Source organism: Stigmatopora argus, chromosome 23, assembly GCF_051989625.1.
Source record: "Stigmatopora argus isolate UIUO_Sarg chromosome 23, RoL_Sarg_1.0, whole genome shotgun sequence".
NCBI lineage: Eukaryota > Metazoa > Chordata > Actinopteri > Syngnathiformes > Syngnathidae > Stigmatopora > Stigmatopora argus.
Window position 1 is genome coordinate 4,896,043 of NC_135409.1, and position 18,071 is coordinate 4,914,113.

At 40.9% G+C, this 18,071-nt stretch overlaps 2 protein-coding genes and 3 long non-coding RNA genes across 14 annotated transcripts; 2 read left to right on the plus strand and 3 right to left on the minus strand.

Annotated features, from left to right (window-relative positions):
• Window positions 1-84: 84 nt before the first annotated feature.
• Window positions 85-3,098, plus strand: asb13a.1 (ankyrin repeat and SOCS box containing 13a, tandem duplicate 1). Of its 4 annotated transcripts, none has more exons than XM_077593988.1 (7): window positions 85-193; window positions 421-465; window positions 553-608; window positions 1,575-1,731; window positions 1,795-1,929; window positions 2,697-2,888; window positions 2,953-3,098. In XM_077593988.1, exons 1-7 carry the CDS (start codon window positions 106-108, stop codon window positions 3,078-3,080), a joined length of 801 nt encoding a protein of 266 aa, XP_077450114.1. In that variant the 5' UTR covers window positions 85-105; the 3' UTR covers window positions 3,081-3,098. The 4 variants fall into 4 exon arrangements, with proteins under 4 accessions (XP_077450114.1, XP_077450115.1, XP_077450113.1 ...); XM_077593989.1 differs by having other exon boundaries at window positions 595-608; XM_077593987.1 differs by having other exon boundaries at window positions 421-608.
• Window positions 3,099-3,104: 6 nt separating this feature from the next.
• On the minus strand, window positions 3,105-5,449 carry LOC144068979 (uncharacterized). 6 transcript variants are annotated; one of them, XM_077593986.1, is made up of 5 exons: window positions 5,148-5,449; window positions 4,702-4,766; window positions 4,418-4,636; window positions 3,954-4,343; window positions 3,105-3,872 (listed from the first exon to the last, which is right to left on the minus strand). In XM_077593986.1, exons 3-5 carry the CDS (start codon window positions 4,614-4,616, stop codon window positions 3,139-3,141), a joined length of 1,323 nt encoding a protein of 440 aa, XP_077450112.1. In that variant the 5' UTR covers window positions 4,617-4,636; window positions 4,702-4,766; window positions 5,148-5,449; the 3' UTR covers window positions 3,105-3,138. The 6 variants fall into 6 exon arrangements, with proteins under 6 accessions (XP_077450112.1, XP_077450108.1, XP_077450106.1 ...); XM_077593982.1 differs by having other exon boundaries at window positions 3,105-4,343; window positions 4,731-4,766; window positions 5,148-5,445; XM_077593980.1 differs by having other exon boundaries at window positions 3,105-4,343; window positions 5,148-5,444.
• LOC144068982 (uncharacterized) lies at window positions 4,999-8,190 on the plus strand. 2 transcript variants are annotated; one of them, XR_013298348.1, is made up of 5 exons: window positions 4,999-5,862; window positions 7,002-7,197; window positions 7,772-7,858; window positions 7,956-8,047; window positions 8,145-8,190. It is a non-coding gene; the product is annotated as an uncharacterized LOC144068982 (long non-coding RNA). The 2 variants fall into 2 exon arrangements; XR_013298349.1 differs by having other exon boundaries at window positions 4,999-5,273.
• Window positions 8,191-8,385: 195 nt separating this feature from the next.
• On the minus strand, window positions 8,386-8,746 carry LOC144068983 (uncharacterized). The gene is made up of 2 exons (XR_013298350.1): window positions 8,599-8,746; window positions 8,386-8,499 (listed from the first exon to the last, which is right to left on the minus strand). It is a non-coding gene; the product is annotated as an uncharacterized LOC144068983 (long non-coding RNA).
• A 117-nt stretch (window positions 8,747-8,863) lies between these two features.
• LOC144068856 (uncharacterized) lies at window positions 8,864-17,865 on the minus strand. The gene is made up of 4 exons (XR_013298323.1): window positions 17,845-17,865; window positions 10,382-10,556; window positions 10,113-10,190; window positions 8,864-9,100 (listed from the first exon to the last, which is right to left on the minus strand). It is a non-coding gene; the product is annotated as an uncharacterized LOC144068856 (long non-coding RNA).
• Window positions 17,866-18,071: the final 206 nt, after the last annotated feature.

Below are 18,071 nucleotides of genomic sequence, written 5' to 3' on the forward strand. Positions count from 1 at the left end.
AGTTAATATAGACCAGACATGGCTGTGATAATTGAAAAATCCGGAAGTAGGGTGAAGTAGTGATAATCAAGGGAAGACCTCGTTTCTTGTGTTGGGCTAATTCCCATGATGCAACGCGCCGCTCAGTTTATTAACAGCTTGGTAAACAACATGGCGGTAACACCGGCCCGACGGTCATCTTTGCACGATTTAGGTTCATTTATTTAATAGTTATACTTAAATAGGTAACATTTGTGGTCGTAAGCTATAGAAGAGAGCTATTTTTTGTGTGCTGCAAAAAAAAAATAGTGGAACATAAGCATTGAGCTCGTTTGCATTTCAACCTCGTTTCGTGAGCATTTCAACGAGATATACGTATAAAAACATTGACTCGTAGTACTTCACCGGGTTCATATATCTCTTTTGTGTGGTATATTTTAGGTTCGTGGGCCGACCGGACTCCCCTCCACGAAGCTGCATTTCAAGGTAGGGCGTTACAGCTGATACGGCTTATCGAAAGTGACGCGTCAGTCAATATTGTGACGGTTGACAACGTCACGCCGCTGCACGAAGCCTGCCTCAATGCTCACCCGCACTGTGCCCGGCTGCTGCTAGAAGCCGGTGCCCAGGTTGGCCCCCTTAAAAGAATATTTAACAATCATATATTATGTTATCATACCTGTCAACCTCTGCCGATAACTGCCCTTATAAATGATTATTGATTCCCCTTACAAACCCCCCAAAAACCTTACAAACACCGTACTGTTTGTAAGGTTTTTTGGGGGTTTGTAAGGGGAATCAATAATCATTTATAAGGGCAGTTATCGGCAGAGGTTGACAGGTATGTGTTATTGTGGCAGGGCATGCTTGGAAATCAGATCAGAAAGATGTACAAATGAGAAAATACAGTAATGCCTCGCCATACGAGCACCCCGACATAGGAGGGATTTGAGTTACGAGTAAAATTCCCAGTGAACATTCGCCTTGCGAGACCATTTTTGAGACACAAGCATACAAGACATTTTCGGAATAATTTGAAGGGAAGACAAAAGCAAACAACCCTCGATAGGCTCCTTTAAAAACTGGTGGGGCAAAAAGAGTCAACCTGGGAGAAGAAAGGTTAAAAAAATAAATAAAACTAAATTAGAATTAAGTTTAATGTAAGGTTAGATGACATTTATTTTTGAGTGTGTGTATCGTAATCCAAGTTCATTTAAATTTATGTTATGTTATGCACTTTGTACTGAATAATGTCTTTTTTTTTAGTATTCAACATCATACCCACGAGATAGTTATTAGTTACTCTGTTAGCAGATGGCGAATTAGAACAAATAAATGTTTTTCCATTCCAAAATCCAGTTTTTTTTCAGAGGGTGGGAACAAATTAATTTGTATTTAGTTCATTTCTATGGGAAAAGTTGATTTGACATACGAGTAAATCGACATACGAGCTCGGTCCCGGAACACATTAAGCTCATATCTCAAGGTATTACTGTATTTGCATTTTCTAGAAGAAAAAAAAACATATGGAAAGATACATTTCCAACAAAATTAGGACAAGTGCAAGCAAGTGGATGACTATAGTATTCTTTCAGGTAGATGTTCGGACCATCCACGGCAGCACTCCCCTGTGTCACGCCTGCTCTTCCGGTAGCTTGGAGTGCGTCAAGCTGCTGTTGAAATACGGCGCCAAAATCAACCCATCGCTCACGGCTTTGACCACGTCCCCCCTGCATGAGGCCTGCACCCAAGGCAAAAATGTCATACGTCTCCCCGATGTGGTTAACCAATGATAACGCTTTCTATCCTCCTCAGGGAATCCTGAGTTAGTGAGGCTACTGATAGCCAGCGGCGCCAATCTGGAGGCGTACGATGTTCACTTCGGCCCGCCCCTGCACATCGCTTGTGCTAAAGCACAGGTAGAATGCGTCAAGGAGCTACTGCTTGCAGGTCAGACCGCATACCGTATTTACCCGTATATAAGCCGCACCCTTAAAATTGCCTTAAAATCATCCAATTTTACAATTTCTCGCGCCCCCTGATTCACAATTTTCAGCTCCATTTTGATGGTTTTAATAGGAAAGTACAAATGTGTTACTTTGAAGGGAAAATCATATGCAAAATGATCACACGTGTTTTTTTAGATACTGTATGAATCAAAAGCACATATCATAAGGAATTAATTCATTCAGTGATGGTTGTTTTCTTACTGCAAAACAGAAAATAACCAACAATAGCATATAAGCCGCACCCTTGATTCAGTCATCATAGCCGCAACCTTAAAAATGCCTTAAAATCGTTGAATTTTACAATTTCTCGCGTATAAGCCGGCCCATGATTCACAATTTTCACCTCCATATTCACGGTTTTAAAGGGAAGTACAAATGTGTTACTTTGAAGGGAAAATCTTCAGAAAAAAAGTGGTATTTCTGAGATACTGTTTGAATCAAAAGCACATTATTCAGGTCAATATTAAAGGAAGTTAGTAATTCATCCAGTAATTGTTGTTTTCTCACTGCAAAACAGAAAATAACCAACAAATAGTAAATGTTACTTTGCCGACATCTACTGGTGAAAAATAGTATAGCAAGTCTTGTGCTAACCCGTACCTTTTTTTTTTTTAGTTACAAATATGGCTTATGCGTGAAAATACGGTAATAATGGACCGTGGGTCCCCTGGGGAGGTCTGCATACACAGACGTTCGACATTTTTGCAGGTGCCGATGTGAATTCGAGCAAATTTCACGTGACGGCTTTGCACCACGCAGCTAGGCTGGAAGCGCCGGACTTGATTGAACTGCTGGTGGAGTTTGGAGCCAATACGCGGCCGCTTGACAACTCGGGACTGAAACCCAGTGATTACTCTCAACCGGCCTCGCCGTCCTGCCTCTGTTTGAAGTCTTACGAAAGTGCGTCCAGCGGCGTCCAGGTGGGCTTATTTTTTGAAAGTGACGTTTTGGTGTTTTGCCCCAGGCAACCCGCTGAGCCTTCAGCAGCTTTGCAGAATCACCGTGAGGAGAGCGCTCGGTACCAGCGCCTCAACGGACATAGGTTTGCTGGACATATCGCATATCATTAAAAGCTATCTGCAGTTTCATTAAAAAAGGAGCGAAAATCAACCGTACTGGATTCTACATTTTATTGTAGTTATTGCAAATGTTAAACTCCAGTTGGACAATGATTCTCCAGCGCATAGCAGACGGTGACAGTCTTATCTAACATTGTGACTTCTTCGCCATCACACCTCAGCGCCAAGTCGGCGGGTACGTACGCTCTTAAGAGCTGATACTTCCGGTGCAAATTTCCCAGCACGCTTTCGACGTGCGCTCTCAGGTGTGCGCTGTTTCCAAAGTTCTTCTTAACGAAGGTCGACTCCTCGACTTGGGCGCAAAACAAGCCGCCGCTTCTATCGCCTTCGCAACCTCCCACCAAGACGACGTCGCCCGGCGACAATTTCGAAAGAAAGCCGCTGTTCTCCAACATGTTTTTGGTGGCTATGAACCCACTGCACGCCCGCGATACAAAACCCACGGATCCGTCTAGCGACAGGGCGATTAAATACGTGACGTGATCACTGGATACCTTGTGGCGTCCATTCGAAGGTGCGGGTTTTTGAGTCCGCACTCTTAAGCAGTCCACGATCACCACGACTTTGCTGCCGAACGCCTCGGCAAACTGGATCGGCGTTGTTTTTTGCAAAATGTTTCTGCTAGGCCACGTGATGCACGGCCTCAGGTTTGCGTAGAGAAAGGAAACCGTGTCCCGAAAGGTGCTGTTAGCCGTGCTGGCGGAGATGCTAAAAATGTGGGCGAGGTGTTGGACGGGCAAATCCAGACGGAGGCGCATAAATGTCAGCAGGAAAACTTGGAAAGGACTGAGCGTGCTCTCCTGGGCTGGCATGAGAGGTAATAAAAAACAGAAGAAAGCCATAAAAGAAGTCAAGTTTGACATCCCCGTGTAGTATTGCACTTTACCGTCATCGTCTTGGAAGAAGCTGTCGGGCATCTTGAACGCTTCGAATTCTCGCCTGAGCCGCAGGTTTTCCTCCACCAGGTGGCTGACTTCCGCCACCCGCTGGATACAAAAGCTGCATCCCATCTGGGGTTCTTGCACCGTGTCCACCTCAGTTTGTTCTTCTTCTTTCTTGACTACCTTTGTTCCGCCGCCATCGCCAATGCGTTCATTGTTCTCCGGCGGTTGTAGTTCTGTTCTGACCGCTTGAATCCTCATGACATTCTCCGTAACCTCGCGGAGCGTGGGTTCCTCCGCCGTCGATTCCCGGAGAGCCAATTTGCGTACTTTCGACGAACGCGGGTCGTTGTCGCGTTCCTTCGGGTCATTCTCCGCTTCGTACGCCGGGTTCGCTGCGATGGGACGAAAGGAAGCACATCAGCGCGTGGTCGATTCGAGGGTTACGTTACGTTCGTTAAAAGCGTGCCTCTGCGCTTTCGGCCTCTGAAGGCCTTGGTCGTCTCCTTGCAGCACGAGAGGGCTTCGTGCTGCTTCTTCCACCGTCGGATCATGGATTCGTTAATTCCCAGCTCGTGCGCCGCCGATCGATTGCCCTTCACCATCGCCAAGTCGATGGCCTGCAGCTTGAAGGCCGCGATGTAGGCGGTGCGGTGCGTCTTCGGCATGGCGATTCCAAAGCTTCAATCTGTGTGGATTTCATTTACAAATGTGAACAGCAAATATATCTATTATTATTATATATTGTCCTACCTATGTCTTAGCAGCAAACAAAGACAGACCAATCAATACGTCATCACGTGGAACAGCTGCATGTTCTGTAAAGGTACACAATGGAGATTTTCACTACAAGTGTATTGTAAAATGACGACCTATAAAATTATGCGGTCATGTTCAAGAACACGTCAAATTTAACCAGAATAAAACCAGCTGCCGTCACAATTTATTTTTAATCAAGTGTACGAAAACATTACCACTCTTTCATTGTTTCCGGCAGAGCCACGGAGTTCCTTCCCACAATCCTTTGCTACCGATACGCACGAGTGTAAACATTACAACGGCAGATGACGTAGTTTCCCCATTTGACATGGATTTCAGAACCTCTTTTCTGCCACATATGCATATAGTCATTTATTTTTATTCGTTTCCTCCCCTAAAAATAAAATGTAATTGATTTAATGTAGTATAGTAATGCTTACCTTTGTGAAAATGTCGACAGCAAACGGTTTATCTTATTTAAACCTGACGTATCTGCGTCGAACGGTGGTGGTTGAAGCCGACTGACTGACGACTCAGGGATTTCCCCCGCCTGCGATCTCTTCTAGGTATGACATTTTTAAAAATATTGACTCAAGTTTCTTCCTGAGGTTGTTGTGGGATCCGTTTGTGCAGCCGAGGATGCAACCAAAGGGAATCATAGTAATCTCCAATACGTCGTTCTTTTTTTGCTGTTTTTTCCTCTTCCGTTAACTTATTCTTTCGACTGGGAAATCAGACATTCTTTGTTTTTGCTCACTCTCGTCATCTATCGTCACTCTATGATATTGCTATCAATATCTATACTTGCGCATCCACTTTGTTAACATTCATCTTTTTAAAAAAAGTTTTTATTCTGATAAAGAGCTACAATTTTTCCTTTAACAATGTTTCCCCAGTGTTAAATTTTATTTGATAAGCTCCAAAGATGGTGGTTTTCATACATACATTTATCGTAGCCTGCATTATTTACGCCAACCAACAGGTGGTGATCGTGTACACAAATCGCCATGTCAAAAAACGAAGAAAACGCAGCACCTGTAATTTACTTCCGGCGTTTTGTTTACAAACAACCCATGTCAATTTGCGGAGTTTTTTTGCAGCTGCATTTCATTGAATGGAATTTGAAAACACAACGGTATTATTTTGGAGATAATGGTACGTATCAAATAAAACCGCAAATGTTTTTGGTTGAGCAAAATTGGATGTGCCAATGTAGTTAGCTAGTATGGTTAAGGCAGTATTGGGGTTACTGATTTGATTCAATTTGTTGTCCACTCTAGTCGAAAAGTCGGTCGGTAAATCACGTAGTCCAGGCTAACCCGCAGCAACTGCAACGCCATAATTCAAAATAGGTTTCATCCTTCAAGTAGCAAATGGACAAAAAAGTGATTTTTTTAAAATTAGTTTCACATTATATATATTTCATATCTGTCAACTTATACGTTTTTCCCGTATTTTATACGTTTTTTGATCATTTCAAATTCTGTACGCCGTATAACAGCTTTTGTACGGGATTTTTTTTTAAGTACGTTTTTTGTAAAACGGATCTCGTTTTACGCATTTCGGCTCTAATCCGGATCGTCTCGGTCACTGGTAGCAGACGAAAACGTCATCGTCAACTGCTAATATTGTCATGCTTTAAGCATGATATGCGCACACGCATTCCCCTTTCACACGAAACAGGAAATGATTAAATCATTTCCTGTTTCGTTATTTAAGCAGCCATGAGTCATAGCGCTTGGGTCCGAATACATTCACGGTCGCGTCACGACAACGCGGCGCGACCATAACACTTTACGTGCACCCTATGTGAGTAAATATGTGCCGCGTTGCATTTGTACGGTTTTCTATTGCTTAATACGGGGAATTCCAATCATGAATACGGGGAGGAATTGGCCCAGGTTGACAGGTATTTATATAGTAAGGCTTTTTTTCTTTAAAAAACGACATAGTATAGTAAGGCTTTTTTTTCTTAAAAAGCGACATAGTATAGTAAGGCTTTTTTCCTAGAAAACGACATAGTATAGTAAGGCTTTTTTTCTAAAAAACGACATAGTATAGTAAGGTTTTTTTCCTGAAAAACGACATAGTGTATATAGTATAGTAAGGCTTTTTTCTTAAAATACGACATAGTATATAGTAAGGCTTTTTAATTTGTAAAAAATGACCATGTATAGTAAGGCTTTTTTCTTTAAAAAAATGACCATGCATAGTAAGGCTTTTTTTTTTTTTTTTAAATGACCATGCAAAGTAAGGCTTTTTATATAAAAAAAAAAACGAACACACTGTTTTAGATCATCAAGACTACAAAAATGGCGACTATAGTACGTCATCTTCCATGGTCATTGAGTCGGGAGGACAAATCACCTCCTATGGGCGTGATTACGCCCATTGGTGACGCAGGTGCGTAAATTATGCGCCTGCGCAGCATCGCGCCCTTTGACGCTGCCATTTCCATGCCGTCGGTCGAACGACTAGCAACCAAACGAGGTAAGCCCTAGACTAGAGCAATTTACTGGCCTATGTGCATTTTTAACACCCTACCGGGAGATTTTTTTAGGAATCAATTGAGCCAAAACGCCAACAAATCTCTTAGTTTATTGCCAGGTCGAACACACAGTCGACATTTGAAGTATGGGCTCCTTGGCATGTCACTAGCTAGCTAACTTAGCATTAGCCTCACGACATTTGACTTCAAAAGTATTTTGTCAGCATTCTCTCCATTATTGAGTCGTGGGGGAAGACTTTTCATTTTATCAAACAAAGCCGAGATATCAACGGACAGTTTGCCAGGTGAAGGTGTGTGGAATGTCATGATAGTTTTCACTGCGATTGCTAAACGCCCTTTTCCAATTTGTAATTCTGTTTTAAACAAAAATCATTGATACCAAAATGGTCAAGCCGACTTTCCCCTAGTTTTTTACATCAGTCTGTATATTGAATCCCTTTGTCTGGAAAGGGGAAATTAGCACCGAGCACTCAATAACTTATTTTCGTTCTTTATCTTGATCATTTACTTGAAGATTTCTCTTTCCTGTAATAATTGTTTGCACTTCCCAAATAGCTTGGTTCAATCAAGATGAAGCTGTTCCCGTGTGTCCAGAACCATGCACACCCTTGAGGGGAGAGGAGACCGGGCCAAGGTATCAAGGTATCACTAATTACCAAAAAAACCCACCTAAACCTATCTGTTGAATCTCTAGTCTCTATACATGATAACTTTTGCTCTATTTTTTTGCATGCACCAGGTCCATGGTGATGTCCAGACCCTGGAGGACCAGGTGATCTTCCCAGGTTGCCCACTTAAAGATGATGCATCGTCTCTGAACTCTGCTCTGAGGTTAATATATTGTAGAGTATCCAAGTCAAAACATTCCAATCTCACATTATTTTATTGACTACAGTTGCAATTTACTAACCCCCCTCTTATTTTATAGGTGATGTCCCAATCCCTAAGGTGAGGAGGATCTCTTTTTTTTTTTTTTTTTTTCAATCAGAAATTGCAATAAAAGAGATTTGAGTGTCATTTGTCTTTGTTAAAACACTTGGAGAAAAAAGACCCCAGACCCTCAATGGTCTTTTTTCTTTTTTTTTTATTCTAAATGTGCAAATGTATTTCTTTGAATAAAAATTATAAAATGTCATGTTGCTTGCGTTCTATGAAGAAAAATACATGAGTATATTTCAAGAGTTTTATTTTTCCACAACATGTGGTTAGACAAGTTCACATAGGTCTTCCAGCATTTAAAGAGGAGGTGGTGTTTCCATCCATTGATGAATCTCTTCTTGGCACTGGAGGGAAAAAGAAGGTCAAAGCAAAATAGACTAAGTCCAACATTAAAAAAAAATAGACTGGGGGCCAGTTAGGTCAAACATTTATTTTTTGGTTACCAACATCAGCAGGACCCATCTCTCCTTTCAGATGTGGGAGATATACTGGATAGGGGTCCTCTGGAGTGTGGCACAGCCTTTGACACCAACATCTTGAGGACCCCTATCCAGTATGTTTTCCATATCTCCCACCACATCTGAAAGGAGAGGTGGGTCCTGCTGATGTTGGTAAAACCTAACTTAGTGGTGTTGTTTTTTGGTCAACAACATTAAGTTAGGTTTTACCAACATCAGCAGGACCCATCTCTCCTTTCAGATGTGGTGGGAGATATGGAAAACATACTGGATAGGGGTCCTCAAGATGTTGGTGCCACACTCCAAAGTCACCCTTCTTTAGCGTTGATTTGGTAAACTGGTGGACCTTGAAGAGAAGCAAAATAGAGTATTTTAAGTATACATGAAAATAATAAATCAAATAACCTGAAACAGGTCCTACGTCATACACAACTTCTTTGGTCTTGTAGATTTGGACAGCTTCCACCGTCTTCGTGGCTTTAAACCTCTGCAAAACACCAAAGCATGATTATGTCATTGCTTATTTAACCATTTTGATGCACAAATGACTCCCATTCAATCAAAAAAATTAAATACGTCTCACAAAGCTCTTAGACGGAGGAAAAATGGTTGTTTTAACGAGTCAAAAATGACCCCTGCGCTACGGTTGAATGAATGTCTCACTTAGGTTTTGTCAAAACCACATTTAAAAATCAAAAGGTCCAAGCCCTGAAGTCTTCCTTTAGGAAAGTGAAGGGCAAAGGTATATTCGTATTCTAGAAGTGTACTGTTTATTCCTTACACTTCCACTTGATGGCACTAGTGTGGGTGTGAGTTATCTACACAGGATCTTGCTATTAAAAATCAACACCAACCCAGTTAAAGTGTCTTCATTCAAAATTGGAGTGTATCATAATAATAATCGGACATAGGCCCTGTCGTTGTGATAATGACGACAGGGCCTATGTCCGATTATTATTATGATACACTCCAATTTTGAATGAAGACACTAACTGGGTTGGCGTTGATTTTTAATAGCAAGATCCTGTGTGGATAACTCACACCCACACGAGTGCCATCAAGTGGAGGTGTAAGGAATAAACAGTACACTTCTAGAATACGTATATACCTTTGCCCTTCCCTTTCCTAAAGGAAGACTTCAGGGCTAGCACCCAGTTAGTGTCTTCATTCAAAATTGGAGTGTATCATAATAATAATCGTACATAGGCCCTGTCGTCATTATCACAACACAAAAAGCCTACTTGTCACCACAAGTAGGCTTTTTGTGTTGTGATAATGACGACAGGGCCTATGTCCGATTATTATTATGATACACTCCAATTTTGAATGAAGACACTTTAACTGGGTGCTAAACAAGCTAATTTAGGAAAGCCGTGAACACTGGTCGCTGATATCTAAACATTACTGTGACAACAAAATTTCCCGAATACGGGATGAATAAAGTTATCAAATCCAATTATACGGGTAGAGGAATTAGAAGCTATTAAAAAAAGACTCACTTTGCCGACAAACTGCTCCTTTTTGGCCGTTATGGCCACATTCTTGATGTTTCCCAGCAGTCTGTCCTCGTTGAGGGACTGAAACACACAATGGAAGGGTTTCTTTTTAAACATTAAGAGCAATAGGTGACGCGATGTAGCCAACTTGCTAGCAAACATTTGTGTTTGCATCCACGTCGGGGCTACATCACGCCAATGAAGCACGTTCCCGTCAAAAAGCACTCTTGAAATGAGAACTGGGGCTACGAAATCCCCAAAAGACAAAGTACCGAACGCGCTGCATTGTCCTGGAAGAAGTTTGTCGGGTCTTTCTTCGGGAAATCGTCAATTCTGAGCAGCTCAGCAGTCCAACGCGCCCAGCCTCCGGCTCATCCGCCATTTAGAAAAATGGCGGCGTGGGGGCGGGTCTTTTGAATTCTGACCACAGCCACGCCTCGGCCACGCCTATTACACATAGACACAAAAAAAGAGATCGTTTTCATCATAGAGTGCATTAGTCAGGGGGCTGGGGCTGCAAATACTTTTAGGTTGGGCATTAATACTTCAAAACAAATTCATTGTTTTCATAATAACGTACTGTAAATACTTTTTGGTTGGGCTTTAATACTTTAAGATACAATATTGCACATTATGAACATTGCGGTGACATGCACTTCAGTGTTTGTTTTTGACTTCTAAGGTTACATACTTGGATATGCTTTTTCAATTGGGATTCATTTGGCTAAAGCAGGTGTGTCAAACATACGGCCCGCGGGCCGGAACCGGCCCCCAAGGAGGTTCGATCAGGCCCGCAGGATAATTTGAACGTGGAAAAAATGCATAAAAGACATGGAATTAATATTTTTAATTCGCTGCAATTCATGGATTATCCCCTAAGGGGCGCACTCTTTCCATCAGAGTAAAGACAAGCAGCATCACAGACAGACTGAAAACAGCAGCAACTCCATAAATTTTCAGTATGTATTGTATGTGTATGTATGTTTCATGTATGAAGTTTACAGATTTACAGGACAGGCGAACACTTTCTTCATTACACATTTAAAATCACTCTCCTTAGTTTGTAAGGTGCACGCAGGGATTACATTTAGATTTTATATGCGTATGTGTAAGTGGTTTAAAAATTCCTTTCTTTAAAAGTCTCATTTAATCTTAAAGTGCATTACTATATTTTCAGTACCAATTAAAGTTTTGTGCCTTTGTACAATCAGTGGGATCAGTTGCAATGCATATTTGTGAATAATAAAAGTCAATTGCACATTTGTCTAAGGAAATATGAGGTGTTTCATGAAATGTTTTGTAAAAGGATAGTTCATAAAATTTCAATATTTTCCTAATGTTCTTGTGCTTCTTTACACCAAAACAAAGGAAAGACATGATATTTTGGTTACTTATAGCAGAGCATGGTATAATTTTAATGGTCCGGCCCACTTGACATCTCCCTAGGCCGTATGTGGCCCACGATGCCAAATGAGTTTGACACCCCTGCGCTACACCCACACGCTAAAAACGCATTTTTAAAAAGGCAACGGAAGCAAAACTGAGTTCGGTTGTACTTTATTTAGCTATTTTACAACTTACTCACGTCACCATCCCCCATAAATCCATCAAAGTCCTCATTTTCTGTGTCCGAATTGAATAATTGTCCAAATGAGTCATCGAAAACGCTGAGTTTTATACGTTCGTCCAGGCGGCCACAATCCATTCGCAAATAGTAGCTAGCTGGTAGCTAGCGTAACTTTTCCAACGGTGCTTTCCATGCTTCGTCAAGCTGTATTGATGTCGATGTATACAGGCCACAATCCATTGGATGTATTGACAAAAGAACTATATATCCCAGCAGTCACTGCGCAGTACTTTGTCTACGGGACAATAGTGGAGTCGGGGGCTGCTTCCCGTAGTTGTGAGAGCTGTAGAGGATGGTGTACCCTAATCGACTGATTTATTTTATTTTATCGTGATAACAATTTCAGTATTGGTCCATATATAAAGCGCACTGGATTATAAGGCGCCCTGTCTATTTTGGAGAAAATTTAAGACTTTTATGTGCGCCTTATAGTCGTGAAAATACGGTGAAATAAATACCAGCTGTTTCTTTTTTCCCCCAAGTGAATGCAAACCACATTTCGCGCCGCCAGTGCCAGTCAATGAGTTCAAAAGCAAGGCGAAAACGTCGCCAATTGCACCCAATGACTGGTGTGCATGCCACACATTCACTAACCACACAACCGCTGTGTTTGTGTTGAAAGGCATCTTTACAAAGAGTTATTTGGTGACGAGCTGATGATGGTGGCGAGCGCTATTTTCAGGGATGTGAGTCATGGAAATGAGAGGAAAAGCCCATCACAAAGCATAACACAGGTGCAGGGAAGAGAACAGAGTCCAGTATTGTCTGGCTTTCACAATTTGTAGCATCCAATGTTCCACCTAATGGTCAAGTGTTGATGAATAAGCAACAAAGTGCTGCGCATTCGATTGGCTATGGAGGTTGAGGACATGTCTAATTATAAGACTAAATAGGATAATAAAGCTTCGTAGTATCAAGGAGACTGGAAAAATGTTCAAATAAGGGCATGTGACAAGGAGATGGGAGGTGTAAAATGATTTTTTTTAAACAAATTGGACGTTTTGAATGAAAAATAAAACCATGGATCATGAAATAAAGACATTTTCCCGTTTGCGGGTGAAATACATCATTCACGTTGACCAGAAATGCGCCTGCAGGCCATGTGTGCAAACGGGATTGAGTTAGACTAACATATTTTACTGTAAAGAGGATTTTTTTGGGGTCTGTGTAAACACAAACAAGCAAAAGTTAGCATTTTTTGAACTATTTACATATTGTAAGTATAATCTAAATCACTGGTGTCAAAGTGGCGGCCCGGGGGCCAAATATGGCCCGCCGCATCATTTTGTGTGGCCCGGGAAAGTCAATCATGAGTGCCGACTTTCTGTTTTAGGATCAAATTAAAATGAAGAGTATAGATGTATATTAAATATCCTGATTTTCCCCTTTTTAAATCAAGAATTGTATTTTTTTAATCCATTTTTTTCTGTGTTTTTAGTTCAAAAATCATTTTGTAAAATCTAAAAATATATTTAAAAAAAGCTAAAATAAACATTGTTTTAGATCTATAAAAACTGAATATTTGGGCCTTTTAATCCAGTTCTTTTAATCCATGATTTTGATTGTTCCTAATGAAGCTAAAATTGGCCAAATTGAATTGAATTCTGTGTTTTTATCTGTCGTTTAAAGCCAAATTGAGAGTCAAGAGTGCTTCCTAGGCATTCCAATCGGTGACTTTTTCCACAGGAGTGAGCGCTACAAATCTCAAAGGGCTCAAGTCGAAGCTCTTCAGGTCGAAGGAGCTGACAGGAAAGTGATTGGAAGCATATGAATGAAAGACCGGTGCCGTTTTTTTGTTTTTTTTTTAGGGTGTGTGTGTGTGTGGCCTGATTAAAAACATTTGAAAGAATCCTTCTTTGGACTGCTTCAGGTTGAAACCTTAAACCGTTTTGTTCCCAGGCTGCAGAATGTAATAAACTGAAAAACTGGGCTGGAACTGGGCTACTCTGACAAATATTGTCTTTGGATGGCGGCCAGATTATTGTGCTGGAGAGTGCGCCAAAGGCAAAAAGCTCATCCAAGTGCTCTGGAGTGGGCCTGAGTGTTGTTTTGGACGTGGAGGCGCCAGAGAATCGATTGGCCAGTGGCTCTCCTCAGAGGTTAGAAACCACTCAAGTTACCAAATCAGAATTCAAATGTAAACTGACCTTCAGTAGGATCAATACCATTGATCTAATTGCGGCGTTTACGGGCAGAGGAAGACAAAGCGTCTAAAGAGGGAAACAATTGTCAAATATCTTTTGTTAAGGTACTCGATTATTTGAAGTCAGGGTTTGTCACACACATGAAAGTGGGACTTTAACGCAGGAAGCACGCTCAAATCAAATGGGGAAATTTCCCTCTCGCCTCCTGGCGTGCGGCCCGCCAAAGTCAGGCCGCACGTCAACAAGTCGGCCGCAAAAAGCGGGCCGCTCACGAGACGAGGCCAGCAAAATTGGTCCGAGGCGGCCAATTTCACGGGACGCCTAGCGAGCCCGACGGTTGGCGTTCGGCGAGGCACGGAGGAGACGGAGCCATCCCGCGGTAAAGCCGATGGCGGAGGAACCCGTTGACCTTGACGTCCTTGGTCTTGGTTCCCTCCCTCAGCGCCGCATGGCCTTCACCACACGTCTACTGTACAACCACTTTTGATAACAAGCTTAAACATGTGAGAGTACCCAGTCATGTGAATGCTGTGTTGGAAACGGGGAAAGCCGAGTTACTCCAACCATATTTCACAGCCGCTGATAATCAACCACATTTCAAACACATCTATATATATATATATATATGTATATATGTATATGTATATATATATATGTGTGTGTGTATATGTGTGTATATATATGTGTATGTGTGTATATAGATGTATATATGTGTATATGTGTGTATATATATGTGTATTTGTGTGTATATATATGTGTATGTATATATATAGATGTATATATGTGTATATATGTGTGTGTGTATATACATGTGTGTATATACATACATAAATACATACATATATATACATACATACACATATTTCAATGTTTTTTTATTTTGAGGTAAATTTTGAATTTACTAGTGAAATTCAGTGTGGTAACTTGCTGTATTGTCTGTCTACAGACGTAGCGCCACCCTTTGGTAGTTAAAAGAGTTCAACAATATTTGAGTGAAAAGTAAGAAGCGAAACATTGATTTTGTGGTTGTTCTCTGCATGGTGTTTTACTTCCTCAATATTCCAACCTCAACGGCGGTTTCACAGCTTTATCGACAGGCGAATTCCACCGAGTCGAGGCCGCTCGCATGCGGCGCATGTGTTCACATGGCGCGCTCGTTTGTTTATGGAAATGACGGACCCGTTTTTCCACTGAAATGCTTTGCCGGGGAAATTAAAAGCGAGGAACTAAAAGAACAATGGATGAAATTTGGCCCAAAATATGCTGAAGACGTAAACAAAGGAACACAGATTTCGTCACAGGCTTCAGTTAAAAGGGTCGGAACGTTTTGTCTCTCCTTCGTCTGCGGGGTCAAAGTTCAAACTCCATCCCATTACAAGCGTCTGAAGCGAATGACTCACGGTCTGTGTGTCGTTTACGACACATTATTTCCAAAAGGGAAGTCGAAATGCACGGCGGCGGCAGACGACCGCAATGTATCTGGATTGTTCATCTACGTTAATTCGTCCTCCTCTGCACTTTTGAGCTATTAAACCTTGATGTGGAAAATATGAAGTCTACAAGTGGTGACATGAAGATAATATGTATAATTTTAGTACTATTAAAGACATTTTAGTAATATTAAACCACTAGTTATTTGTTACTTTGTTAATAGATGGCGAATTAGAACAAATCAAAATGTTTTTCCAATCCAATATCCTGTTTTTGGTGTTTTTTTTCAGAGGGTTGGAACGAATTAATTAGTTTTTAGTTCATTTCAATGGGAAACGTTCGTTTGAGTTACAAGAAAATCGACATACGAGCTCAGTCCCGGAACGAATTAAGCTCGTATCTCAAGGTACCACTGTATTAAAAATAAGGCAATCCAAAAAAATGGATTGAAAAATTACATCAAAAATCTGTAACCTCTTGATGGCTAAATTTGCCTTCAAGAAAAAGGGGTATAATTATAGGAAAATAATAATACACATCAAATGAAATAAAATAAGACGTAAAAATTGGACTGAGGGAAAAAGGCTTAGAAAATCCCATAATTCCCCACGAGTTGCTATTTTTGCAATGGACAAAAGACACGTGAAGGCCTGCCAGCGTGTGCTGTGCCGATCACATTTTCGCATCAAATTGGCAGCCATGACAGCCTGTTTGTTTATTTTTACACACGGCCGCACAAAAGTCACTTTGACATACCGTTAGGTATTCATGGATTTTATTTTTAGCCTGGCGACAACAAAATGCAGTTTGTACTCGATAAGATATCGGCCCTCAGAACGCATCGTGATGTCGTAGGATAATTTTTTTTAAAAGCAACAAGAAAGTATGATGTTCATGTTTTTTATTTTTTTGGGGGTGTAAACAAGGAATTCAAATGTGGCTGCAATAGTAACTCAAAAGTGTCAAAGGGGCCTATATTTGATATTTTTAGAAAAAGTACATTCATTAAAAGTCAAATATCACACCAGAATATTTGCTGTAATAAGAGGCTGGAAGAGTATTTCTCGCATATAAGCCGTATTTTGTAAATCTGGACCGATTTCATTCCCTTTGGACCCACAAATACTCTCCATAAAAATTCAAACTCATCGACTCTCATTCACACCCACTGAAAACCCACCAACAAAAATGGCCGATTTAATCTATGACAACTTTCAACTCAAAAACTTGACCATTGACTCTCATTGCTATTGAATAAGGACCCATAAAAATTCAAACTCATTGGCTCTCATTCACACCCACTGAAAACCCACCAACAAAATGCCTGATTTAAACCATGACAACTTTCAACTCAAAAACGTGACCATTGACTCTCATTGCTATTGAATAAGGACCCATAAAAATTCAAACTCATCGGCTCTCATTCACACCCACTGAAAACCCACCAACAAAAATGGCCGATTTAATCTATGACAACTTTCAACTCAAAAACGTGACTTTTTTGGCATTCATAGTGCAAGCAAAGGTCCTGACATGGAAATGCAACTACCGCTGGGGATATGAAACTGGCAGAGGTGTGGTTTTTCCAAGGGTGTGTGACATCAGCTGACAAGGCCAAAGCTATATTTAAACAAAAAAATCACGACAGGAGAAAAAAATGTCACCACACCCTCGGAAAATGTTTTTCAATTCCACCCGTCGTGCAGGACGTTCACGTTTGTCAGCACGTTCGGGGCGCTTGAATTTTTACGGGTATTTCCTCACCGACTTGTCTGGGAATGCTCGTTAAGAATAATTAGAGGATGATTATTTTTTGATGATGAGTGCGTCGGGGAAGTCGCTTTGGCTCGGTGACGGAGCGGCGTAATGTCGTTGGGTCAAGAATGTGGCAGTTTATCACTGGGGTGTTGCTACCGTGTGGCAATTCTACCCATTGCAGTTGAGAGTCCGATTCTGGTGTCTTCCTCAATACAAAATTTAGACAAGTGCAGATTTATTGGAGCTCAATTGAAACATTTCTCAGGTTAAATGTTAAAAAAGAACTATTGTTGTCTGACTATGACTTTGTTTTTAAATTGGAAAAAGGCACAAAATGGACTCCATTCCTGTCAATCACCAGGTGACAAAGTGGTGGCCCAGGGTCCAGATTGGGCCCCACACATCATTTCCTGCGGCCCACAAAAATCAATTAAATTCAGGTTTTATCAAAAAATTCAACATTTTTTACTCCTCAAATCCCTTATTCATTTTTTTCCAGTTACTTTTAATCCGCAAAAAGATTTTTTGATCAATAAAACAGAATATCAGATTTTTTTCCACATCATTTTAAAATATATATATATATATATATATATATATATATATATATATATATATATATATATATATATATATATGAATTTACAAAATGATGAATTTCAGCCAATGCAAACACACCTTCCCCACCATCGACAGCTATAGACATCAATTATCCACGTTAACCCCCAAGCCAGCAGTGACTTCATCGCTTTCCTATAACATATGTTGCACTTACTCACAACTGGGAAGAGGACCGCCCTGTACTTAGTTGACCCTAACTTTTTCAGTCAAAAAAAATGGGCCTGACGTCATTGCGTGCTGTGGTCTGAGGTCGCTCCGCTCGCTTCTAACTTCCTCCAGAAATTGCGTCGACGCACAGCGGGCTAAAAATGTGTTCTACTCCAACCACTGTTGGCTGAAAATAGCCTCCAGAAGGTTTTTTTTTTGTTTTTGTTTTTCACA

Coding starts and splice junctions, on each gene's coding strand:
- LOC144068979 (XM_077593982.1), bottom strand. CDS start 4,616: ATGCCGAAGACGCACCGCACCGCCTACATCGCGGCCTTCAAGCTGCAG. Junction 4,344..4,417: donor CAGAGGCCGAAAGCGCAGAG/GCACGCTTTTAA, acceptor GTCCCATCGCAG/CGAACCCGGCGTACGAAGCG.
- asb13a.1 (XM_077593987.1), top strand. CDS start 106: ATGATGCAACGCGCCGCTCAGTTTATTAACAGCTTGGTAAACAACATG. Junction 1,930..2,696: donor CAAGGAGCTACTGCTTGCAG/GTCAGACCGCAT, acceptor ACATTTTTGCAG/GTGCCGATGTGAATTCGAGC. Junction 2,889..2,952: donor CTGTTTGAAGTCTTACGAAA/GTGCGTCCAGCG, acceptor GTTTTGCCCCAG/GCAACCCGCTGAGCCTTCAG.